The sequence below is a fragment of the Berghia stephanieae genome, chromosome 3 (genome assembly GCF_034508935.2).
Source record: "Berghia stephanieae isolate SIO BIC M18660-M18661 chromosome 3, UCSD_Bste_1.3, whole genome shotgun sequence".
Lineage (NCBI taxonomy): Eukaryota > Metazoa > Mollusca > Gastropoda > Nudibranchia > Aeolidiidae > Berghia > Berghia stephanieae.
In genome coordinates, this window is record NC_088362.1 from 89,878,712 (window position 1) to 89,905,297 (window position 26,586).

Genomic DNA, 26,586 nt, shown 5'->3' on the forward strand with positions numbered 1-26,586 from the left:
GAAACAGACAAATGTATAATTATAGTTTTGGGAGATGGTATTTTTTTCCTTTTTTTAATTCAGAAAAGTGAGTGGAGCAGGCACTTATGTTGGTAACAACAAGATATGAAGTGAGTAGAAAAGTGCCAGAAGACAATAGAGAATAAAAATTTTTTTCGCGGCGGTGGTGGGGTTTGAACCTGCGACCTTATTGGTACGACAACTCCGCCTGGCAGGTGAGAGCGTGGCTCTACCGTGTGAGCTATCCACGAACACAAAAATATTCGTTTCAAACCCAAAGTCATTTCTAGATCCCTCTCTCACCCACTTCTTGAGATCGCCGATTCGTTCACCACCATCGCGAAGTAATTTTGACCAGCAGTTAAGCTTAATAGCCAATATTCTCATCACAAATATATAACATAGAAACGATTGAGACATTGAGTATGCTCCGGTGTTTGGGGTGAATTTTAATTCAGAAAAGTGAGTGGAGCAGGCACTTATGTTGGTAACAACAAGATATGAAGTGAGTAGAAAAGTGCCAGAAGACAATAGAGAATAAAAAATTTTTTCGCGGCGGTGGTGGGGTTTGAACCTGCGACCTTATTGGTACGACAACTCCGCCTGGCAGGTGAGAGCGTGGCTCTACCGTGTGAGCTATCCACGAACACAAAAATATTCGTTTCAAACCCAAAGTCATTTCTAGATCCCTCTCTCACCCACTTCTTGAGATCGCCGATTCGTTCACCACCATCGCGAAGTAATTTTGACCAGCAGTTAAGCTTAATAGCCAATATCTCATCACAAACCTATAACATAGAAACGATTGAGACATTGAGTATGCTCCGGTGTTTGGGGTGAATTTTTAATTCAGAAAAGTGAGTGGAGCAGGCACTTATGTTGGTAACAACAAGATATGAAGTGAGTAGAAAAGTGCCAGAAGACAATAGAGAATAAAAAATTTTTTCGCGGCGGTGGTGGGGTTTGAACCTGCGACCTTATTGGTACGACAACTCCGCCTGGCAGGTGAGAGCGTGGCTCTACCGTGTGAGCTATCCACGAACACAAAAATATTCGTTTCAAACCCAAAGTCATTTCTAGATCCCTCTCTCACCCACTTCTTGAGATCGCCGATTCGTTCACCACCATCGCGAAGTAATTTTGACCAGCAGTTAAGCTTAATAGCCAATATTCTCATCACAAACATATAACATAGAAACGATTGAGACATTGAGTATGCTCCGGTGTTTGGGTGAATTTTTAATTCAGAAAAGTGAGTGGAGCAGGCACTTATGTTGGTAACAACAAGATATGAAGTGAGTAGAAAAGTGCCAGAAGACAATAGAGAATAAAAATTTTCTACTCACTTCATATCTTGTTGTTACCAACATAAGTGCCTGCTCCACTCACTTTTCTGAATTAAAAATTCACCCCAAACACCGGAGCATACTCAATGTCTCAATCGTTTCTATGTTATATGTTTGTGATGAGAATATTGGCTATAAAGCTTAACTGCTGGTCTAAATTACAGTGGTGAAAATTTTATCCTAACTTTTAAAAACAGTTTTGTGATAATTTTAGGATTATTTATCCAATATTTCAAATAAAAATCTAAATATTTTAAATCTCTGTGTATCGTGAGTTATTTTAACCCTATTCACAACCATTGACACAGTCACCGACTTACTATGGCCACTACAAAATACGACAGGTCAACACTATTGTGCTTACGAAAACAAAACATCCTACCTAACCTGTCATCAATAATCATTTTTAGATTACAAACTAGCGAGATATTTTTAGAATTGCAAAAACAACTAAGAAATAATAAACTTTCAGAGCACTTACACAAAGCGCGATTCTTTTTGGAATTTTGATTAGTTAATGAATCCAGATGTCATTATGGGTTGTGAGACTTGGTTGGCGACAGAAATTAAAGACAGTGAAATTAGAACACTGGGACATGACATTTATAGGCAGAATAGAAGTGATCGGTATGGCGGTGTCATACTGATTATTAAATCAACTCTTAACTGCACTAAAATTGACAATCATGACTTCGAGTCCGAATTTGCAGCTCGCATTGAAGCACGTGGCAATTCCCCCCCCCCCCCCCCCCTAATTATTGGCTCATTATATAGACCACCTGGTCGTGACCCAATAGCTGCTAACAACTTTTATAACGGCATCAAGAAGTTGTCAAATAGGTTTGCTTCATCTGCCATCTGGATAGGTGGTGATGCAAATTTACCCGACATAAGCTGGAAAACCGACATCTTACATGGAAACCAGTATCTCATCTCATGTAGTTCCATATCTGAAGCAGACGTCGGAGGTCATCTTCTGCCAAGCTGATCTATCTCTTGCCAATTCTATTAAAGCAGCGCCACCTTTCTCAGCTTCATCTGTCCAAGTTCTTATCCCTTTCAAATACGTTATTCTTTGTCTTCCTCTTATTCTTTTTCCATTCATCTTTCCAGTCAAGGCGAGTATTTCCAAACCAGGGTGGCGGATAATGTGTCCTAAAAATTCCATTTGGCGTTTGATGATTTTTGTTATCAGTGATCTTTTTCTGTTTGCCATTTCTAAAATTTCTTCATTTCTTTTCCTTTCCATCCATGACACCCTCATCATTCTTCTGTAAAACCACATTTCCACTGCCTCCAGTCTTTTAACCATGGTCTTGTTTATGGTCCAGCTCTCACAACCATATAGCAGCACAGACAGTACATAGCAATCCAGGACCTTGATTTTTGTTTTCATGCTAATATTCCTGTTTTTCATAATTGTATGCAGCTGGTTGAATGCATTCTTCACCATACCTATTCTTTTCTTTATTTCACAATCTGATTTTCCATTGGATGTTACATTGAAGCCTAAATATTTGAAACATTCAACTTGTTGTATTGTTTGTCCTCTGCTTGTTATTACACAGGCTGGTGGGTTATTATTTTTAGATACCGTCATACATTCTGTTTTAGATATATTCAGTTCCAGTCCCATATTTTCACTACTCCTGACTACAACATCCAGTAATTCTTGTAGTTCATGTTCAGATTCTGCCAGTAGAACCGTATCATCTGCATACCTCAGATTTGTTACATTCTTTCCTCCAATACACACCCCCTTCTTATAAAAAAGAAATTAATGAAATTTTTCTTAACACTAAATTCGAATTATGTTTCAGCCAAATAGTAAATTTTCCTATGTGAGGAAGCTCTACTCTCGAACTCTTCCTTACATCATCATCATCATAACTATCGTAATTCATTTTTTTCATGATTTCAAAAACAATTTATCGATTCATACATCTATCAATTTAAATTGCCAAGTATTAGAATGTTGCTTTCATATTGCCTACAAAAAAAATCAGTTGATCAGCTGACATTCTGATTCACCAATATATCTCTGTCATTGTTTTCAGATCCAAGCATTACAGATCTGTATGGAGAGACTGTCGGATCACCACCTACCCTCTTCCAGTCCTCACCTATCGCACACACAGCCATCATTCTCTTCCTTGGACAGATCATTTGCTGGGCCAAGCTATTTGGATTCATCAACTACCCAGGGGTTAGTGGCATCACTTTGTTCTTTATTAGATATCATTATTGTGATTATCATCATCATTTTTCTTTTTCTTTGTGGAGCATGAAGTGTAGATGCTTTTAAATCAAAGCAACATATTTTAAAGTCTCTGTCAATGTTTCACATTTATTTGATATCACTGTTTTCTTCTTTTGATTAATAAGTGAAAGTGTGTCTGTTTGCATGTGTATGTGTGTGTGTGTGTATGTATGTGAGTGTAAGTGCTATTTAGATGTCATCTTGTAACTGTGAAGCGCATAAGATCATGAGCTAGTCATGGGTATGCGCTATACAAGTGCTATATCTTATTATTATTATTATTATTATTATTATTATTATTATTATTATTATTATTATTATTATTATTATTATTATTATTTATTATTATTATTATTATTTATTATTATTATTTATTATTATTATTATTATTATTATTATTATTATATTATTATTATTATATTATTATTATATTATTATTATTATTATATTATTATATATTATAATAATAATAATAATATTATTATTATTATTATTATTATTATTATTTATTATTATTATTATTATTATTATTATTATTATTTTATTATTATTATTATTATTATTATTATTATATTATATATATATTATTATTATTATTATTATTATTATTATATTATATATTTTGTTGTTGTTAGTTGTTTTTTGTTGTTTATATTATTATTATTATTACTATTATAATAATAATAATAATATATTATTATTATTTATTATTATTATTATTATTATTATTATCATCATCATGATTATTATTAACATAATCATCATCATTGTAGTTTTTATTTTATTTTATTATTTTTTTTTTAAAATATTATCTTTCTACATGCTTGCAGTCCAGACCTGTTATCAGAACAACGTCGAGAAGCTGGTGAGGACAACAAGTTAATGGTGATGCAGTTCCTGGTCAACAGCCTGAAAATGGAGGTGGAAAGTCAAGGTAAATTATAATCGTAATTAAAGTAATAGGACTTTCATATTTGTGAAGTCCTATTGGTCTGGAAGCATTTGTTATTCTAATACATGTATGGCAAACAAATGTCTGTCATAAGATTCTGGAGTATTTTAAAACATTATTATATATGTGTTTAGGCGTTATTAGAGATGTTTACTAATATTGGTGATATTATCATCACCACCACCATTTCCACCACGATCATCATCACTACCATTATCTTTGTCATCATCACCATCATCTTCATCATCACTATCATTATTCCCGTGATCATCATCATCATCATCATCATCATCATCATCATCATTATCATCATCATCATTAACCAGGTAAAGCCCTGATAGAGTTGCAAGTGACCAGAGTAAAGCTTGACGTCCACAACAAGCCACTGAACACGTCCCTGGTGCTGACAGTACACAGTTTGTTATTGGTGGATGCCTTACAGACGTATGGACGAGACTTTGAATTGCTTGTGGCCTCACACAAAAATATCATGCAAGTATTATTGCAATGAATTAAAACAGATTAAAAAGTTAAAAAAAAAAATAGAAATGGAAAAAAAGAAAGCTGTCAGTCTGATATCACTAGAACATTCCGATTTATAATCTTTGATTGATATGCTAGTGCCTTTAGCAATCTATTTTTTAAATTTTTTTTTTTTAATTGTTTATAAGAATTACTGAAATAAGTTAAAACATCACGTTTTTGTAAATATTGTGCTGTCGAAATTCAATCTTAAAAAAGAAATGTGATGGTCAAAATTAGACCACTCATAAGAATTTTAGACACATAGTTTTTTGGGTTGTTTTTTTTGGTTAAAATGTTTTTTGTTTTTTTGTTGTTGTTTTGTAATTTTGTATGTTTTCGTTTTGGGTTCAATTTTATTTTGTATTGAGTCTTATTAATGGCAACTATATTTTTAATCCCTCTTCCTGCCTTATTTTTTCTCTTCTGTTTTGTTTATTTTTGTACACATTTCTTTTCAGATTGGACAGTCGCAGCGGCAGTATCCGAGGATCAGAGATAAATTCACCCATGTCTCCACTGTCACCCTCCTCGCCAGCCTCTCCGTCCTCCCCTCAGCCGACACTTCCATGTCCCTTGCCAGTTTCGTCATTCAGGATGCTATCAGCAAGCTTCCATTGCTTTCCCCATTTTAGTCTATTCGGAGCTACTCCAATCTCTTTCATGCTGTGATGCCCTATTGCAAATCTCTTTTGCTCTCTCTCTCTCTCTCTCTCTCTCTCTCTCTCTCTCTCTCTCTCTCTCTCTCTCTCTCTCTCTCTCTCTCTCTCTCTCTCTCTCTCTCTCTCTCACACTCTCTCTCTTTCTCACACATTCATACATATACACACATTATTTATCTATCTATCTATCTATCTATCTATCTATCTATCTATCTATCTATCTATCTATCTATCTATCTATCTATCTGTCTACCTATTTATCTGTTTATCCATCTTTTCTCCTGGCTGTTAAATTTTATCTCGCTGTTTCCTATTCTATTTTGAGACTCCCATATTTATAGACGATAATTCTAAATTTATTTATTTCTTCAGCTTCTCATACCAACGGACATGATGACTCAGACCTACATGGTGATGGCTTCTCTTCCTCCACATTCAACCAATCGAAAGCTTTGATTCTACTAGACTACGAAGTCATTACCACGCCTGCATCTTTGACAGCCAACGGCCAGGGTGAAGAAACAACCAGGATTCTAAGACTACAGTTTAATAGTCTCGATTTCATAGGTAGGAAAATCTATTCTGTTTTTATCCTGTAGTAATTTATCAGGGAATTGGAAATTGATTAGAGTTAGGTAAGAGAGAAATTTTTTAGATCATTAAAAACTAAAGAGCGCATGGGCAAAATAGTGATGATAGCAGAAACAAGTGCCCCAGCCCAATATTAATAAGCTTTAATTAAAGACATGTTGGGAATCAATTGATCCTATCAGACATCTTTACTGTTGTAGGGAACTATAGATTGTGCCGTACATCTTACTTTATCACATCTTTTCATGCCCTTATTTCTACAATCATTTACAAGGCAATCTTGTTTTACCATTTTATGGTAATGCCTTCTTTGTTCTTTTTTATACGAGTGGCATTCTTCCCCTACTTATTTGTAAAGATCACTGTCATTATTTTTTTTACAGCCAATCAAGAGACTTTGATGGAAATCATGAGTTTTGTCAATCGGGTATTCCCCATGCCAATGCAGAAAGAGCCACAATCTCAAACTTCTTCCCAGGAACACTCTGAACTCAATGTTCAAGCCAAAAAGGTAAAAGGATATGTGTCAAAACCGATGAAATGTATCTTTTAATGTGCAGGAAGTAGATGACACAGTAGCTAAATAGAATCCTAGTTTGATTTGTTGGGGTTTCTTTTGCTTTCTTTTTTTTGGGGGGTTGTTTTTTGTGTTGTTTTGTTTTTGTTTCTAGTTTTTTTTTTAATTTATTTATTTATTTAATTTTGTTTTTGTGTGTTTCTGTAAATGTTACGATTTAGAACCAATAAAATTTTCTCAAACATTCATTTTAGTCCAGTTCAGTTACTTTGAAATTTGATCTTTTTGTTTTTATTTAAAGATGCAAAGCCATCTCCTTTAATAAAAGATGCTGCGGCCTCTACAGACATTTAGGGAACTCATCAAAATTTTAGGTTATGCTTTTATTATTTTACTGCCATTCTATTCTCTAAAGGGAAAAGATACACTTCATGTCAATGCAGACTTTAAACGTCTAAACGTGATGATGCTTCACTTCCAAAAGACCAATGATAAGAAAGAGGCAAGAAAAGTTGCCACAGCTACAATGTCATGTGCACGATTGGAGGCCCTTCTTGGTGTGTATTTATGTGTTATTATTTATATTGATAATTCAAATCACTAGAGAGGGGGGCTGAGGAGGAAGTTGTAATACAGAATTGAGTCTCATTGTCTATTGTCTCTCAATTGCAGTGGAGATTTTCTGTTTCAAAAGGAACACAATTTTTCTTCAGTGAAGCAAACCAAACCTCAAATAAAATTGAAATTATTATTTTCTTATTTTTATTATTTATTTATTTATTTATTTATTTATTTGTTTATTTATGTGTTTGTTTGTTTGTGTTTTAAAATCTATTTTGTATTTGGTAAACTATATATAGTTGTTAACTCTTTTGATGTGATACGTATTATTCAGGTTTATTTATTAATTTTTTTTTTTTCATTTTTTTTGGGTGTAAATCGTTAACTTAAAAAGAAATAGAATTCAAAACTTCAATAATAAACCTTGGTTTGCATGATACGAAATGATTTCTTTCTTCCTTTTGTATTTGTCCTATAGAGGAGAGTTGGATGATGGAAGGTAGTTTAGGAGGATTTCACTTACTGGATGTGACTAATGAGGACAAGAACTTGTATCAGCACGTCATTAGCATTGGTCAGTTCCAACAAGCAGAGGCCACAGACACTGCTTTGACGGCAACCAGTGGACCTACATCTCCTGTTCCACTGACCAATCAGCCTCCACAAAATCTGCCCACGAACACATCCATCATCACCACTCATGAAGATGTGAAAAAAGCCTGCACATTTGTGATAAAGAAGGCGACTGCAAATGCATACCCTTTCCCGTCAGGAAACTATTCTGATGACGAGGAAGAGGAAGTAAAATTTTTATCTGGAATGACATCAGCAATGACACAGAGCATGCCCAAGCTATCTGGTGACAAGAAGGAAGAAATCAATGCAAGTTTTGACATGGCTTCTTTGTGTTACGTTCATTGTCCCAAATTTTTGGAGGAGTTGATGGATTGTGTCTCAGAGTTCAAAGACCATGTGACCAAATGGGCTGATTCAATCAAGTCAGCTGCTACTGAAGTTGCAATGGGGATGGTGGGAGTTAGAGGTGATACTGCTACTAAAGATGGTTTGAATTTTTCAACAGTTGGTGAGGGAACCTTGCCATTTACTTCATCTCCTATGTATGCTATAAGGAGAGATTACTCGTTAGGGGACATAACTAATACAGTGTTATTGGAGGACACAGCCGGTGTATTCGTGAGTGGTGGTGCAGGAGAATCAAGTGTTGCAGCAGAAATGGCTGGTACTGACGTAGTTGGAGGTCTGGGAGGTGTTCTGATCAATGTCAAGATGGAGTCCCCTATTCTCATCATTCCTCGCACACCCAATAACCCTCAGGTATGCTTTGATTTAACATTTTGATAATTGATTTTTTAATTATTATTTTTTTGGAGTGAACACTAACTGATATTATAAGAAAATGCAGGATTTCTAGCTTTATTTTTTTTTCTTTTCATAAAAATTTTCAGAGAATTTATTAGAAAACTGACCAGATTTATTGAGATGATTTTAAAATAGTCATAATTTTCATGAAACAATTTCTAAATGTTAACAATCACTGTATTTTTTTTCATGATTCAATTTTCCCTCACAAAAACTTTTCCTCATTCTTGCGCAAATAAGTAGAACAAATTTTATTCAAAACATGATCGTTGTCATACTTTTAAATAAAAATAAAATTAGAAATACCTGACTTTGGGAGATAAAGGCCTCTATTAAACTGTGTATATTAAACTGTGAATAATGCACAAAAGCCAAAAACTTCATAAGCAAGTAGACAAAAGTCCCTCTTCCTACACCAAACAACTTTAGTGCCACAATGAGCTTCACAAGATGCGAATGTAAATAATTGTTTTTATTATTTTACAAACTTTGTTTTTTTTAAATTCCATTTTATATTATCTTCAATTATTTAATGCCCAATTGAGCATTGTGAAAAAAATGAAAACAGCTTTTTAGAAATTAACTCTTTACTTTACTTTTTAGTCAAATTAAGACCAACAGTTGCATACGTATTGAGACCAGGTCTGTTTGTGTGTTCCATCAGTTAACTAGGGGTTTGGTCTTTGCCTCATAACTTAAAGGTACTGGATTAAAAATACCACCTAGTGTGCTAAGTGACCTGGAGCAAGTTACCGCTCATTGATTTTGTTCCTACACTGACTCAAAGTGGAATTTAGCATTCATAATTTCACTTACAGTGATAAACAAGCCTACAAAGACAAAAAAAAACAAAAAAACAAAACAAACAAAAAAACTGTTGGATTATCTATCATACTTAGATGTTGCCAATAATTAACACTTAATAATGTCTTTACAGGTCCTCTTGGCTCACTTGGGAGAGATCTTAGTGGACAATTCCATAATGCAACTGGAGAATAACATGGGAAGTGGGGACTGTCTTGGTAACAGTCAAGACCTCATCAACATATCACTGACCAATATGAATCTTTACTCAGTCAAAGAACTGGACATGGCCTTTCCTGTTGTCAACAGTCTAAGTGTTCATTTGTCAGAAGTCACACAAAAATCAGGCGTTCCCATTCTTTATGACACATCCATTGACCTCGTTATCGGAAAGCGGGATGTGGATATTCCGTTTATTAACCCAGACATATCAGAAGCCATATCTGGAATGTCAAATCTGGGGAATTTGGGATCTCCAAGGAGAAAATTTTCTGCCAACAAGGATATTGGTCGTAGTAGTAGTAGTAGTAGTAGTAAAGCTACTACATTGAAGCAACACAGTTTGTCCTCAATTTTGGAAGTCCGAGCCAAGATCTCATCACCCCTCATGCTGAAGTTGTCAAAAGAAGTTTATGAACAGATCCTTCAAACTGTGGATAACTTGACTTACGATGGTGATGTCCCTGAAACAATTACAGTAAATGCCCCATCTGCTGGTCTATCATCGCCACTCCCCTCTACTACTATTCCAGTTCCTCCCATGTCACACAAAGTTCAAGGTCATGGTGATGTGTCTCAAGATGCTAGTGGCTCCAACAATCAACAATCTGGTGGTGAAGTAGAAAATTTTTTGGCCAAGCATGTCGAATTTGACGTTCCTCTTTTTCAGGTAATATTTTGTAATGATGATAAAATTAAAATATTGGTATGATTTTGTCTCACCCTGAGTCAAAAATTATGTAATTTTGAGATGTAAAACTATACAAATGATTATGTTCCCACATTTTTTATGAAAATAAAGGGTCATATGATGTAATCCAATCAGAAATTCATTAATATTAAAAATACCCCAAAAATTGTAGATTTTAGTCCCTTCCCCCGCTCCTCTCTTCAAATTTTGTGTAAATATGAAAAGCTTTAAGTTCATTTTAAATCATAACAAAATTTTGACATAAAAAAAATTGAATTTAATAGTTGAAATTTATGAAATGAGGAGTAAACGTGCAAGTCTTTTTAGACAACTAATTATTTAAACACTGTTCACCCCCCCCCCCCCCCCTTACCCCCATCCCATGTTTTGTTATTTTTGTTATTTTTATTTATTTTTTAAATTCATTTATTTATTCTTTTAATCAAACAATCCTAAGGTGGAACTAAGATGGGATTTTGGAGAAGGGGAGCAAGGTCTGGTTGAGTTGAACCTCTATGACTTTGCTCTTCAGTTTGAGAAGAATGAAAAGGCAACAACCAAAATCAACATACGACTCAAGTCTTTACAGATGGATGATCTTTTGGAGCCTCTTGACTCGAAATACAGGCAGATAATTATGTCCCGGCCGTCACAGGCCAAAGAAAAGTCAGTGGGGATTGTTTAATAATTTTATTTAAAGTTTAAACATAACTTGAAGTTAAGTTTTCTTTAAAGATCCATTCTCTATTGCCTCAATACAGAAGGAAAATATATCTCAAACGTTTTATTCAATTTTAATGATTAACTCACATTTTTAACAAATGGCATGAATTGAGGGAAATAACATTTTCCCTTAGGAAATAAAATCCGCTTGCTACAATATGTAATTGCCTATATCACCAGACAAACATTTATTTTCTCATCCATTTTTATCTGTTAAATGGGGGTCTCTATAATTCAATTTATAGAGCACTCATAAAATGGCTTAATGGGTTTCGGATCCCAGATTGTTTTTGACTCCTATGTTCATTAAACAGTGATTGGATTCATGAATTGAAGGAAATAACATTTTCTCTTAGGAAATAAAATCGGCTTGCTACAATATGTAATTACCTATATCACCAGACAAACATTTATTTTCTCATCCATTTTAACATTAATCTCTTAAATGGGGGGTCTCTATAATTCAATTTATAGAGCACTCATAAAATGGCTTAATGGGTTTCGGATCCGAGATTGTTTTTGACTCCTATGTTCATTGAACAGTGATTGGATTGCTGGATCTGTAGACCTAGCAAAAACTACTTTGCAATAAACTAGCATTCAATCCAAAGGATAATATGCAATTGTATCTGTCCTTTTAATGCGACAGATAATGAGATAAACTTGTGCTATACGATCTACAGCTATGAAAGAAATTTCCTAAATTGTTAATAAATGATTTTCATAGCATCGGCCAACAAAAATGTACATTGTTAAATAAATACTTTGGCAATCTGGTCATAAAACAGAGGCAGGAGGCAGAACTTTAAAGATAGCCATTAATGAATATTAACAAATTCGTATTTGTAAACTCTTACTCTGTGTATTATTCTTTTTTTTTTCTTTTTTTCAATTGTATTATCTCTAACAAAGACCAAAAGCTAAATATCGTTTGTTTATTATTTTTCTCTATGTATCTGAGCCATCTTTACTTTTTTTTTATTTCGCTTCATTATATTTCAATATCCCCCCTCCCCCCTTCCACCCACCTACACAGAATGGAGAGAGAACACTTAAAGCCTAAAGGTATCATGTCCACCTCATGCCCTGATAGTACCATCATTGCACCGATACCCCAGATGCCTCCATCACTACCCACTAGCTTCTCTACCAAGTAAGTACTAAGTAAAGGTGACAATCTCAGCTTGGCTTTGAATCCTTAAACAAGGCACCTAACTCAGTGAGAATTAGTGCGCATGTTTATGCAATGACAGACATATATTTTAAGAGGATTTTTAAAGATTTAATTTAATTTTTTTTTTTTTGGTCTTTTTTTTTTTTCATTGCAAAAAAGTTTGCCCAACAACAGATTGAACTTTCAGTCAAAATACACATTTTCTTGGGTTGGGATTGGCAGCTCTGAATAATGTTTAAATAGCCATTGACTGGGAGATCACATAAACCAATCAATTCTTTAGAGTCAAATGGAGCATTCTACAAACTTTTCGTTTGAGCACTTTTTCTTTTCCTTCTACCATTTTATTTTCAAATCTAACCTAAAAACAAAAAACTAAAGATCCCGTTCAAATTATTACTCCCTTTGAAATTAATATGTCAATGGTAACATGATTTGTGACACACCTCCATGATAATGATAATTTTTTTATTTTTCATGTTTCAACCCAAATATTATAAAAATAAGCAAAGCACACTAATAGGACACCACTGTTCCGTATCTTAAAGAAATCATAGTGTGTAAATCCATTTTAGTGATCAGTTTTTCCTATAATTAATTCTATTGAATGTCAAACTACCATATCTCATCTTAATTACTCAATGATTATTCTGAACACCTGATTATTTATTGTGTACCAGAAAGCAACAAAGGATGGGTAGTTGGATTTTTATTGAATATTAAAATGTGACAAAAAAGATGAGTTTCTAATGAATCAGAGAATTTCTAGACAAATGAATTCTTGCTTATTTTATTGCCTTGTTACCCCTTCTTTTTCTATTTTTAAATATATATAGCTTTTATCAATATTTAAAAATTCTATCATCCAGGCATCCGCCTTATACGGGAACACCTCAGCACCCACCAAAACCACAACAGATTCCACTACAGGCCCAATACAGGTCTGCCTCCAAGTCTCAGAGATGGTTTACATCTGAAAGGTAAAAAAAAATTGTGTTCACCAAAACTGATAACGATTGAAAGTTATTAATGAGCAATCATTACATTTTTTTAAAAAGAAACCCTGTTTATAATGCTATTTATGATAATTAAATACTGTGTCTTCCCCACTATGATGAATCAGGGTTGGCGAATTTCCGTATTTTGACGGAATTCAGAAAGTTAAAAAACCTCTTTATATTTTCCAATCAGCCAGTGAATGCAAGGAAAAAAAATAAGCTTTGATGACTCAGACTCAAGTCTTGAAAGGGATAATGCCCTATGAGAGACTGAAACAATAGACTACAAACCATCACCTCCATCTATTAACACTAGGAAATAGTATTAAGATAAGATCGCTCTCGACCTATTGTTATCCCTAACTATTATGTAATTTATTTAAAAGTAAATACATAATGTCTTTTTACTGGAATTCAGTTTTCAGATAGGGATCGTTTGAGTTGATCACGTAAAAATTCAGTAAATTTTTGCCCCTTGATTCAGCAACCCTGGAGTAATGAAGCTTCAATCAACTTGTGTTCTTCATATTCTGTTTTCTTTATTTAAAGAATGATATTTTAATTTTAAAATAATTGTTAATTTTTGATCATCCTAAAACGAAATTGCATATACCACTCTTTCTGCATTATCATATTTCATTTTCCTTGTTTATTATCCACTTGTATGACTCATTCATCTACCACTTTTCAATGAAATCTTATATTTTCCAGTATTTTTTAAATAAGGCAGGGTTAAGTCTGGAGGCCGCTTGCAGTTTAAAAAATTGCTGGTAATTATGAGGTTATATTTTTTTAATGTAAAGAAATCAGAAATAAATTATAAACCCTGACCATTCCGTTAAAAAAAAAAACCCAATCAGCTGTTTCTTGTGAAATGATTTCAGCTTGAGAAATGTGTTGGTTGTAATGAGATTTGGTTTGATGCTTCCAGCCCTTTTCTCTTTGTCAAGTTTCTCTTTTATTGATAATGGAATAATGCTTTCCTGATTTTATTCCCATTTAAATACAGTCCCCAAAGCTGCCCCTGCACGCCCCCGCCATCTCCATTGGCAAGGGATTTGAGCAGACACAAAAAGGTAAAGGACAAACGTGAAGACGACTTGGTTCAGATAGACGTCATTTTGGTTGACAAGAAAAGGCCAGAATACATCACAGTCTACAATAAGGTATGATGAGGAATTAGGAACATCCAAATTACTGGGGGGGGTTTTCTTCTTGTTTTTCTCCTTTCTTTTAATCCTATTCAAATCTAATTTCCTGCTTTACCTCATAGTATTCCTGTTTTTTTTTTTTGTGCATGTTGTTTTGGTAGTCCTTTACTAAGGCCTTACACGTGTGGCTAATGTGCGTATTTGTATATATCTTATATGTATTTTCAAGAGATGCCATCACCCAAAGAGGTATTGTTTTTCTTTTATCCCTTGGAATCCTTCTTCCCATGTTTATCTCTCTAGACCAATCGTTACATTGACATCAACTTTGCCTGCTTAGACGCCACCATCAACCTTCAGACGTGGGTGGTCTTGCTGGATTTCCTTGGTCTGGGTGCCAAAGTACACGATGTGAACACTCAAGGACCAGGACTAGCACAAACACAGCCTGATGAGGGCCAGGGAAAACAAGCCAGTGAGTTCTCCTTTATTTCTCTCTATTATTATTATTATTATTATTATTATTATTATTATTATTATTATTATTATTATTATTATTATTATTATTATTATTATTATTATTATTATTCTTATTATTATATCCTTAAGCGCCCTAATGGCCCATGAATCCGGAATCTATTTTAATTACTTTAGTGTTAAACAGAGATTATCATTTGCTTTCCTATCTTTGGATGGGATATTAGTCTAATGCATAGTACTTTCCCTCATAACTATAAACCAACTATCTAATCACTACCCTTTGAATAAATGAAGTCATAGAATCATAGCAGTTTACCTGATAAATGTTCAAAATTATTATTTATGACTGATTTTAATGTAGCCTAAAAATGTCACAAGAGTTGTAAGAGTTCTAAACGCAAGCAAACAAAACATCATCCGTGCTACATGTGTTGTTTTTTTTTTCAGATGAAAACGACCCTGTGAACTCAGACATCAACTTCAAGGTGGAAAGTTTTACTCTCATCCTCAACAAACCTGAGTATGAACTGGCCAGAGCAACAGCTGCCAATCTCCATGCACACATTGATCTACGAGATGGAAACTTGGCAGCAAACGGTGAACTCGGCAGTCTGTCTCTGCTGGACCAGTCGCCTAATGGCCATATGTACAGGCAGAGATTTGTCTCCGTTGGACGGCAGTTGGTAGAGTTTGATGTCTTTAAGTGAGTAATAGAAAGGACAATACAAAGTAGTTGTTTAACCCTATTCCCCCCCCCCCTCCTACCTTTTCTTTTGTTTGTTTTTTGCTTTATTTGGGGTTTTTATTGTTGTTTTGTTAAGTTATTATTGTGGGGGTTTTTTTTGTTCGCCAATTAAATTTTTTAACCTATATTTTTCTAAAATCATATCTATTTGAGATGAATTTAGAATCCTACTTGTCACATTAACTAAAAAATAAAAATTAAATAGAATCACATTCATGGGTGCCACTTTTCCGGGATATCCTGGAATTCCGGGGTACAGTATTTGTGGTACTGGATTTTCTCTGCTGCAATCTTAAAAATGGGCTTGACACTGATCCCCCGAATTACATTGTAATTTTTCAGGGGGGCTGCGAGAGTCGAGAAATATTTTCAGGGGTATTGGAATTTCTGAGTGGCAGCCATCATCACATTTGAAAGGCAACATAAAATGAAACCCAAAGTTGCAGCTGATATTGACACACTTCTGAAACCTTATCATAGTTTCTTCACATTTGCATCATAACTTTTTTTTCCATCAAATATTTTTCGTAATTATTTAAAATTGAAAATCTGTATTTTTGTCAATCACATATTCAGATACGGCCTGCCAGATTTTGCTAATCAGCGTGAATGTGATATCAGCCTCAAACTGAGGATGTCATCTGTCCGCTACATCCATACTAACCGTTTCCAATCCGAGATGGTAGCCTTCATTCAGCACTTCCTGCAACTACAGGATATCTTGGGAAGAATGAGAGCAGCATCTGATGGCAAAAAGGTAAGAAATAACATGATTTCAGACTAGAGTGACAAACTGTTTTGTGAAAATCTTGTGATATTATCATTTCTTCTAACCTCAGTTTCAAACAATTGAATTGAGAAGGTTAATCATATGATCAATATTCATATATCACATAAATTCAATCATTTAAAAAATGAGGAATTTTTTTTTTTGTCCTTGTCTTTATTTCATTGTAACATTTATATTTTCAGTTGACATGTCTCTTATGAATAAAAAAAAAAGAAAGGAATGAACTAGGCATCTGTTAAATTTCTTCTTCTTCTTCTTCTTCTTCTTCTTCTTCTTCTTCTTCTTCTTCTTCTTCTTCTTCTTCTTCTTCTTCTTCTTTTTCTTCTTCTTCTTCTTCTTCTTCTTCTTCTTCTCTTCTTCTCTTCTTCTTCTTCTTCTTCTTCTTCTTCTTCTTCTTCTTCTTCTTCTTCTTCTTCTTCTTCTTCTTCTTCTTCTTCTTCTTCTCTTCTTCTTCTTCTTCTTCTTCTTCTTCTTCTTCTTCTTCTTCTTCTTCTTCTTCTTCTCTCTTCTTTCTTCTTCTTCTTCTTCTTCTTCTTCTTCTCTTCTTCTTCTTCTTCTTCTTCTTCTTCTTCTTCTTCTTCTTCTTCTTCTTCTTCTTCTCTTCTTCTTCTTCTTCTTCTTCTTCTTCTTCTTCTTCTCTCTTCTTTCTTCTTCTTCTTCTTCTTCTTCTTCTTCTTCTTCTTCTTCTTCTTCTTCTTCTTCTTCTTCTTCTTCTTCTTCTTCTTCTTCTTCTTCTTCTTCTTCTTCTTTCTTCTTCTTCTTCTTCTTCTTCTTCTTCTTGTTTATCATTATTATTATTACTATTATTTATTTATTATTATTATATTATTAATTATTATTATTATTATTATTATTATTATTATTATTATATATTATTATTATTATTATTATTATTATTATTATTATTATTATTATATTATTATTATTATTATTATTGATTAGATCAATGAGAAGGCAACTAGGGGAGCACGCATAAAGTTGGACATAGAAGCTGCCTCCCCAATTCTCTTGATACCCCACAGCTCAGAGACAACAGGGGTACTCGTAGCAGATCTGGGAAATCTGAAATTGAATAACTGTTTTATCTACGATGGAGAGGAGGGCACACTACGGGCTGCTGCAAATGCCAAGGACGCATCTAATGTAAGTTGTGATTCCATATTAATAAGACTCTTTATATTACATGATCATGGGTCAGATTAAACCGAAGAATCCAGTATACCTACCACAATTGAATAATTTAGTTGTGTGCTTGGAATTTGAGCTGAGAAAATAGATAACAATGTGACCATTGGTGCTTTTTTTCTTAAGTCAGAGGGTGAGCAATACTGTGTCGCATATTGTAACAAATGAACAAATGGATATTTACAATTCATGCCCCAGTGTTGTGTTCTTGGGTAAAGCACCTTAAACTCAATGGCCTGCTCGAATCAGATGTATATGGCAGAAAATAGTATTCTTGACTCTATATTTTTTTGTTTTGAATCATCAATTTTCTCATTTCTTTTTATTTAGTCAAAAGAATCATCATCATCTTCAAATCATCAACCAAAAGATCAATCAGCATTCCAAAAAGGTATCATTCATCGCGGTATGACAGAGAGTCAACTCAACATGTCCTACCCACCAACACGTCCCGTAGATCCCATGAGTCAAAGTATCTATGGCAGTCTGGATCATGACACACGATCAGACAGTCAAGATGATGGTACAGCATTAGGTTGGAATGCTAACATGGTCAGTGGTGGTGGTGCAGGTAGAGGAATGAAACGTCATTTGAGCGACTCATCCATAATGGGAAGGTGAGAGAATGAAAATATTTGGGAATGCTATGGAAATAAATGAAGCTTAATGGAGTGCATTGAGCATAGTGAATCTTTGGAATTGCTCATACTGATTTGTGTATATTCCTCAAAAATCTATCTTTACAAGACTGTTGTAATTTTATTATAAAACTGTAAGAGGAGATAGATTTTTGTTTCTTCCCAAAACTGTAGTTTTGAGAAAAATTCATTAAAATTTTTGCATGCTCTTCAAGATCATACTTCCCATTATGATAGAATTCTGTCAAACAGTATTATCTAAATCAAAGTGATTATAAGTGGAGGACATACATGTCCTTAAATTCTTTGTTTTAAGTTCGAATAGTTTGCTTTATTTTTATTATTTTATTGTTTGTGTTAAATCATTTAGAAATTTTATCATTTTAAGAGTCACTTCCTACCCCTCTTTAGTTTGAGCTTTTTTCTTTTGGTGGTGGGGGGGGGGGGGGGTACTACTATTATATTTTTTTTATTGCTCTTACTTTAAAATTTCTTTTTTTTTTCTTTCTGAAATAACCATCAGAATGCAAGTGGGATCTAGACTGACTACAGCGCCAGGGAAACCGGGCCATTATTCCTTATCAGAGGCAGAGGAGTCAAAGGAAGAAAATGAGGCCAGTGGGGCCGATGACAACTATTGCTGCCTCTTGGACATCATCTCTGTCACTCTCAAGGATATGGATCTCTTTACAGCTAAACGAGTCTGGAAGTCTGACTACAAAGGGCACAATCTGCGCACTGACATGGAGTTCAACTCCTTTGTCTTAGAGAGAGAGGTGGGGACTATGAGTTTTGGCATTGTTGTGATTATTAATTTCATCGTCATCATCATCATCATCATCATCATCTTTATCAACAACATCATCATTATCATGAACAACAACAACTGTACTTGAAAAAGTGGCAACATTTTACAAAAATACAACAAAAAAAAAGAAAAAAATAATTCCGAATTTTTTCTTTTTTGCACATCTCTCCACTACTTAATGTTTAAAATTCCATAGCAGTTTATAGTTTATAGACATGATATCTCCTGTCTCTTGTACTCTTTATCAGCATGGACGTCTCTTAGAAGAGAAATGTCATTTAGAGCTGCACATTGAGCACAACCTGGAAGGGGAAGTCAGTCATAATGCCCCTGACTTCAGCATCAAGGGGAGATTATCGTCAGTCAATTGTCGTCTGGATGGTAGTCAGTATCAACTAGTGCGGGGAATCCTCAACCACAATCTGGGTGAGAAGCTAGAGGAATTCCGACGGCCTCTCATGTCACATCTTTTGGATCCCAAGATTGAGGTAGTTCTTTGATTGGCCTTGTATGAAAGTAATTGTATGTCTTATAAAATACTTATAGAAGTAGTCCTTTAGAGCATTGCTCATTGACTGGATTCTCTGTGATGTAACATCATCCAATGATATGAACGACATGCATTGCTTGCTACTTTGTTGCTTTCTATTGCAAGTCTTTCTAAAGACTCCATCACTGTTGTGCGGAGGGTCAAATTCTTTCCTACACCTGGTCGTTCATGTTCTTTCGATATGTCTCTACATCTAGCTGTCGGACCCCCTACTGACTATACTCTTACTTCACTCTCTTAGTTATAATTCTTCTTCTTCTTCTTCTTCTTCTTCTTCTTCTTCTTCTTCTTCTTCTTCTTCTTCTTCTTCTTCTTCTTCTTCTTCTTCTTCTTCTTCTTCTTCTTCTTCTTCTACTGGGTGGGGATCCTGACCTCCCATAGTGGGCAGGGAGGTACATTCTGTGTCTTCTATCCCCCCATACCCGTTTTCCAATTGTTTCCTGTCGTTGTCTTGGAATGAGATTACTTAGTTTTGTCCTGACCCTGGCCGGAGTTCCTTGGCTGGGAGGGAAACAGTCGAATGTATAGTTATAGTTTTGGAAGATGATATTTTTTTCCTTGTAAATCATCTCTCTGTTATGCATTGTATTATGTTTAGATTAAATTTTTATTATAATATGGTTTGTAAACATTTGAGTGTATTCCTTTTAGTTGGGACCTGTGCTTGTGTCTGGATGAGACTTTTAGGTGCTCTCAAACTAAGTACTTTGAAGGTGTGCTCTTGGAATCTACACCTGATCCCTAATTGAACCAATTCCCCTTTGTCTCACTTTTTCTTTTGTGCTTTAATTGTAATTCTAGAACTTTTTACTATCCCATTTTTTTCCTTTTTACTGGCGCTGATATAACCTTAATGTGTTGCAAGCGCCGTAAAACCCTAAAAACAAAACAAAACATCTTCTTCTTCTTCTTCTTCTTCTTCTTCTTCTTCTCTCTCTCTCTCTCTCTCTCTCTCTCTCTCTCTCTCTTCTTCTCTCCTGCTCTCTCTCTCTCTCTCTCTCTCTGTCTCTCTCTCTCTCTCTCTCTCTCTCTCTCTCTTCTCTCTCTCTTCTCTCTCTCTTCATAGTCTTTTCCTTCTCTTTCCCTTCCTCCTCCTCCTCCTCCTCCTCCTCCTCCTCCTCCTCCTCCTCCTCCTCCTCCTTTACCTTCTCCTCATCCTAATTTAAATTGACCCACTCTAAGTATTACTGTCAACATATAAAAAAATATAGTTATGATTTTTTTCCTTATTGTGTAGGGCATTTTTGATAGTTTAGTTTTGATATCAAAGGAAGTGCTCATTGCAATGGAATATCAATGTGGTTATGCATAATTTTAACTTTCTAATGAACAATCTTAATCAATTTGTTTCAAAGACAAATGATGAGATGATCAAAATAAGTTCTAGCAGGGAAAAGCATTTTGTGAAACATAATGTGAAGATAATTTATGTCAGACTTATAATTTTCATAAAAATAAATAGAGCCCCCTTCCCCACTCCCTCCCTTGCCCATCACCTTTGCCCAACGAGATAAGTTAATGAATTTTTATTTTAATCCAAGACTGTGTTGAGTGGGAATCCTTGGAAAGTCATCACACTTGTCCTTGACCTTCGTAATGTGACAGTAGAGCTTCTACAGAACCATCCATCTTTGAATGAGCACCAAGAGTGGACACCTGAGAGATCTTTGGGTCGTCTAGACTTTATCCGTTCCCAGCTGTCATTTTCAAGCTCCTCTAACCAGCTGCGGGAAGTCGGATTGGTCTCCAATGAAATTCTCATCTTTGACACCAGATTCAAAAGTGAGAAATATTTTGTAAAATCTTGTTGCGTTTTGTTGATGTTTTGGGGGCTTCTTTTGTTTGTTTTGTTACATTGCTTTGTAGTTGTTTTTATGTACATACATTAAAATTACATTCACTGATGTTAACATTTTTTAAGAGCTATCATCATCATCATCATCATCATCATCATCATCATCATCATCATCGTCAGCATCATCAAAATTTTTGTCATCATTCTCATACCCAGTTTTAGCCTTCGTTGTCGAGGTCGCCATCATCATCATTATCTTTATTTTTATTATCATCATCATCATCATAATCATCATCATCATCATCATCATCATCATCATCATCATCATCATCACTCTCATGTCCACTTTAAAACTGATCATATCTTAATGCCTCCCAAACATTTCCATCTACTCTGTCATTTTGTTGAATAGATGAACCAGTCAATTCAAGACCTAACGTGTTCACAAGCATCCTCCAACCATCCACGGGCTCCAAAGGCTACCAAGGCCTCCAGGTGGAAATGCAGCTACTCATGTCTCCAGATAGCACCCATTTCACCTGTATGCTGAATAACATGAGGCTCATGTGCATCTTTGATTGGCTGCTGGCTATGAGAGAGTTTCTAGTTAAAGAACCACCCAATCCTTTCATAGGTGAGTTGTAAGGGATATCAGTAGCTTGATTTTTGTCGAGGTAGGAGTTGTCAGTTGTTTAATTGATTCTTTAGATTGTTTGGTTCCATAAACCATGTAGTAACAATTGAGGTTTACTTATGTTAGAACGTGAATGTAGGCATTGTAATATTTACATGATACTCTATTCTGTCTTCTTAACTATTTGTAGAACAGGTTCCTATTTTATAATTAGTCTTTGTTCAGTGATTTTAATGGCAAAAATAAATTATAAAAATCTGACGTTTTAAACTGGCGTTGTGATTACTGACTGGCATTTTCTCATACGTCCTTTAAAAAAAAGTGACCTCACTGGATTTAACCATTGGAATTTCACTGGCTGGCAAAATAGAACACAAAAAGAAGCTTAAAACTTCAATGTATATTGGCATCAATCTCATTTTGGCTTATCTAGCCTGACATCAGATCCTAATGTTTCCATCGAGAGAGCAATAACTGTGATGCGAGTTGTGCTTTTTTAGAACTGGTCAATACAAAGTCACAATAGTATGATTTTGGAATGTGTTTGTATCCAAGTTTCAGACTCTTGTTGTATTCTTGCACTTTTTTAACCATACAGCTGACTTTATTCCCCTTAACATACAACTCATTAAGAAATGTCTCCTGACAGATCAGCCTCCATCATCCATATTGATAAAGCTGATAAAAACTTAATTGTCCACACTTCTTACTGAGTCTTGACGATGACCAATGTTGAAAATTAGTTACGACTCAGCTGTCTCTTCTTCTCCTCCTCTTCCACCACCTTTACTTCCTCCTCCTCCTCCTCCTTCTCCTCTTCTTCCCCTATTATTATTATTATTATTATTATTATTATTATTATTATATTATTATTATTATTATATTATTATTATTATTATTATTATTATTATTATTATTATTATTATTATTATTATTATTATTATTATTATTATTATTATGTTTATTTTAATTTAAAATTGAACTCCTTGTCATTTCAGCTCGAGAGTCGGTTCATCCATCTACCCAGGCCCCAGAGTGTACTGATCCAACACCTGTATGTCGTGGTGGAGGCAGTCGCAGTCCTCCCACTGTGTCAAAGGGTATAATCACAAAACGTGGACCCTGGGTTGAAGAGGTTTGTGTGTTCTATGGTTATTTTATATTGCTTATGTCAGAGGGAGTCCTATCAGCTCAGTTGGTAGAACACTCACCTCTCGTGCAAAGGGACTGTGAGCAGTCCCAGTTGCAATTGAGATTTTTTTTTGGACTCCCCTGTTCATCCAGCAGTGATTGGATAGCTTGATCTTTTAGATCTGATGGAACGCATATTTCAATGGACTAGTGTCCTATGTAAAGACTAGTAAGCAATTGCTATTGTTTGTCTAATTCTATAGAAACTGGATCAAACTGTGGCTTCATGTGCTTAGTACATAACAATGACAGTAATAACCCAATATAAACCAACAGTTACAGGTGATAAGAGGGTCGACAGTTAAAATTCTTGGCTAGCCTTTGTCATGACAATCTAAATTAAATTCTATGCTTCCTATTTACCTAGAGGTCTGAAATAAAGTTTTACATACCACAGAATTAAACTAAGATTGTTTTTATATCGACCAATCGAGCTGCTTTGCTTATATATATATCATTAACAAAAATCACACATGTTTCTCCCATTACAAGTACTAGAGATTCCAAAACTTAAAGGTCAGGTGTCAGAGTTACAAGCAATTTTCACTAAATTTTGATGAGGTCTTATGGTTCCATGGAAAGTCTTCACCATATCCAACAAAGCATCACTACCTTTAGAGCATCATCTTCACAACGATTACCACTACTTTATTATCATCACAGTCATTTCATCATCATCTCATCACTACCACTACCAAAACCACCATCATATCATTATCAATACCCCTACTACAAACAAGCCGCATCCTTATCATCACAACCATTTAGACTATAACCACCACCTTATCATCATTATATTACTCATCACCATCATCATCAACATCATCATCATCATCATCATCATCATCATTCATCATCACTACCATATAATCAACCTTTAACTCATCATCATCGTTACTACTACCACCACTATAACCACCTCCACATCATCATCGCTATCACCTCTACTACAATGTCACAACATCACAATAAAAAAAATTATGTTTCCAAAGTTTTTATTTTATCTTATAATGAACAGAGACAGCTTCCATTTGAGTTGGTACTGAATTTTACAGACACTCAATTCGTTGTGGTGGAAAATTCTTCCTCTGTGGATACCAATGCTGTTATTCTTAAGGTAAATTTATTTGATTTCTCTTTCACCCTAATTCTAGAATCATTTATAGCAGGCAGAAGCATCTTTGAGATGACATTTTCTACAATTTATTTTACTTTTATTTTTCTTTTATAATATTCTATTTCAAGTTTCAAAAGTTATGAGTTGCACTTTCTCTCTAATTTTAAAAAGAAAATTTTACAATTGCATGAAACTCTTAAATACACGAGTCTTCGGAAAGGCCAGATATTGACAAAAGAGAATTTTACAGGAATAAATTTTAGCTTTTGATAAATGTCAAGTTTTAATGAGCCCTTCATGAATTACAAAATATATTATGATTATAAATACATGTATTGTCATCAGAACACGGCAGTTATCAAGTACAAACCCAAGGCACCAACCAAAGTATTGACCTGTAGTCTTCAGAGTGTCGAACTCTTCTCCTGCTGCCTAAAAGCTGAAGAGGAGACGGCCTTGTCCATCGTGGATCCCACAGGCATTAGTGTAGAGCTCAATGCAAACCCCTTACCCCAGCCAAACAGCTCCACACAGTCTTCTGGCTTACTGGGACTGAAGGAAGCCAATCGTAGACAGTTAGTCCTTGAGGTAACTTTAAAGAGAAGGATATAAGACTTTTTCATTTTCCCAATAGTATATTTTTTGCCTCCATTAATCTTCTAGGGCAAGTCAAGTACAGACTTTTGATTCGAGGACACCTGTAAATACAAAATATTGTCATAACCTAAAAAAAAAGTTTGATTTGATCTTCTTGAAACTTACATTTATGAGGAGTCATCGTTCAGTTACTTCTCATTATAGTTTTAATGCAGAATGCTTCATTTTGCCACAAGAATGATATTGAATGAAACCCTGAAAGTCAGATGCTGACAGATGTAGATAGTCGTTTTAGATTAGGAAGGATTTCCCCCTCGGAGTGTTTGTTGAAACCATTTCTTTATAGTCTTTGCTGTGTGGGAATTCGTACTTTTGTACTGAAGCACATGGTCACTTCTCAAGAATACAAGCCTTTTATAGGGAATAGCGCATCTTAAATTATGGAGAATCTCAAAACATCAGACAACATTGATACAATGCTTTTGGGAGTTTCTATTTTTTAAAGTGCCACCATAAAGAGTGTATTTTTGTTATTAAAAATGCTCTCCCTATTAAAGCTCCCCCCACCCCCACCCCCCCCCTTTCTGCGACCTGCCTTCTGCCTGCCTCTGATTTCATGCACCATGCTATAATAAAATTGCCATATTTTTTTATTCATAAGCTGATCATTATTTATCATTTTCTCCCATTCCAGGTGGATCTGAAAACGTTAAACATTCGAGTGTCTTACCACGACATTGTCATGTTTCTGGCCATCCTCAACTCATTGCCCCAGCAAGCTTTGGATGCTCAGAAAAACCAGGAATCATCCAGCAATTCCAGTAACAATACCACCTCAACAAGTCCGAAACAAAGCCCTCGACAGTTCTCAACACCATTAACACCTGGTAAATCCATCATCCCTACTATTTATGATTCTTTGAAGTTGGATTAATGTTGTACAATGTGTTGCTAGAAGCTTGGATTGTAAAAGACGAATGAAGGCAGATGTGAATTTCATAAGGTTTCACATTCCTCCTGTAGAAACCAAACGGAAATTTGAATGATTCCAATGTGATAATTTGCTCAGAATTGTTATTTTTTAAGTTAAGAAAATATTAGAAACTATTTGATATCAAAGGGGAAGCTATTCACATTGTTTATTTACCTCTCATACCTGGCTTTGAACCATTGAAATTGTGGTCCTTAATCTTTCCAGGTTCATCAAACCCACAAGAAGGAGACGCTGGATTTGTAGGAGGGGTTTTGAGGACCTGTGCCAGTAAAAAACAAGACAAAGGTCAGATCAACTCATATTCTTTTTTATAATCTTAAATGTGATCATATCAAGTTGGGTTTGCTTTTTTTTTTCAATTATATATTTAGATTTCTTTCAGGCCTCTTATTTTTCTCTTCAAATTGAAAATTGAGTTTTGTTATTTTTAACAAATTGAAGATTAAAAAATTAAAAAATTACATTTATTGTATAAACTGACAGAAGCAGAAAATTTTATAGCAGTTAAAAT

At 34.7% G+C, this 26,586-nt stretch overlaps 1 protein-coding gene across 1 annotated transcript in view; it reads left to right on the forward strand.

The window, feature by feature from the left end:
• The window catches only part of LOC144968789 (intermembrane lipid transfer protein VPS13D-like), an 83,837-nt gene that overhangs the window by 23,500 nt on the left and 33,751 nt on the right, over window positions 1-26,586 (forward strand). The window contains exons 23-49 of the mRNA XM_078907469.1: window positions 3,404-3,552; window positions 4,437-4,540; window positions 4,885-5,050; window positions 5,542-5,714; window positions 6,115-6,309; window positions 6,717-6,844; window positions 7,266-7,407; window positions 7,890-8,746; window positions 9,729-10,484; window positions 10,963-11,171; window positions 12,265-12,381; window positions 13,272-13,382; window positions 14,410-14,566; window positions 14,855-15,026; window positions 15,479-15,734; window positions 16,353-16,533; window positions 17,509-17,709; window positions 18,082-18,368; window positions 18,913-19,165; window positions 19,446-19,685; window positions 21,289-21,529; window positions 21,955-22,176; window positions 23,175-23,311; window positions 24,386-24,484; window positions 24,830-25,072; window positions 25,776-25,968; window positions 26,280-26,360. Coding sequence (XP_078763595.1) covers window positions 3,404-3,552; window positions 4,437-4,540; window positions 4,885-5,050; window positions 5,542-5,714; window positions 6,115-6,309; window positions 6,717-6,844; window positions 7,266-7,407; window positions 7,890-8,746; window positions 9,729-10,484; window positions 10,963-11,171; window positions 12,265-12,381; window positions 13,272-13,382; window positions 14,410-14,566; window positions 14,855-15,026; window positions 15,479-15,734; window positions 16,353-16,533; window positions 17,509-17,709; window positions 18,082-18,368; window positions 18,913-19,165; window positions 19,446-19,685; window positions 21,289-21,529; window positions 21,955-22,176; window positions 23,175-23,311; window positions 24,386-24,484; window positions 24,830-25,072; window positions 25,776-25,968; window positions 26,280-26,360 — 6,070 coding nt within the window. The remainder of the gene's footprint in view (window positions 1-3,403; window positions 3,553-4,436; window positions 4,541-4,884; window positions 5,051-5,541; window positions 5,715-6,114; window positions 6,310-6,716; window positions 6,845-7,265; window positions 7,408-7,889; window positions 8,747-9,728; window positions 10,485-10,962; window positions 11,172-12,264; window positions 12,382-13,271; window positions 13,383-14,409; window positions 14,567-14,854; window positions 15,027-15,478; window positions 15,735-16,352; window positions 16,534-17,508; window positions 17,710-18,081; window positions 18,369-18,912; window positions 19,166-19,445; window positions 19,686-21,288; window positions 21,530-21,954; window positions 22,177-23,174; window positions 23,312-24,385; window positions 24,485-24,829; window positions 25,073-25,775; window positions 25,969-26,279; window positions 26,361-26,586) is intronic.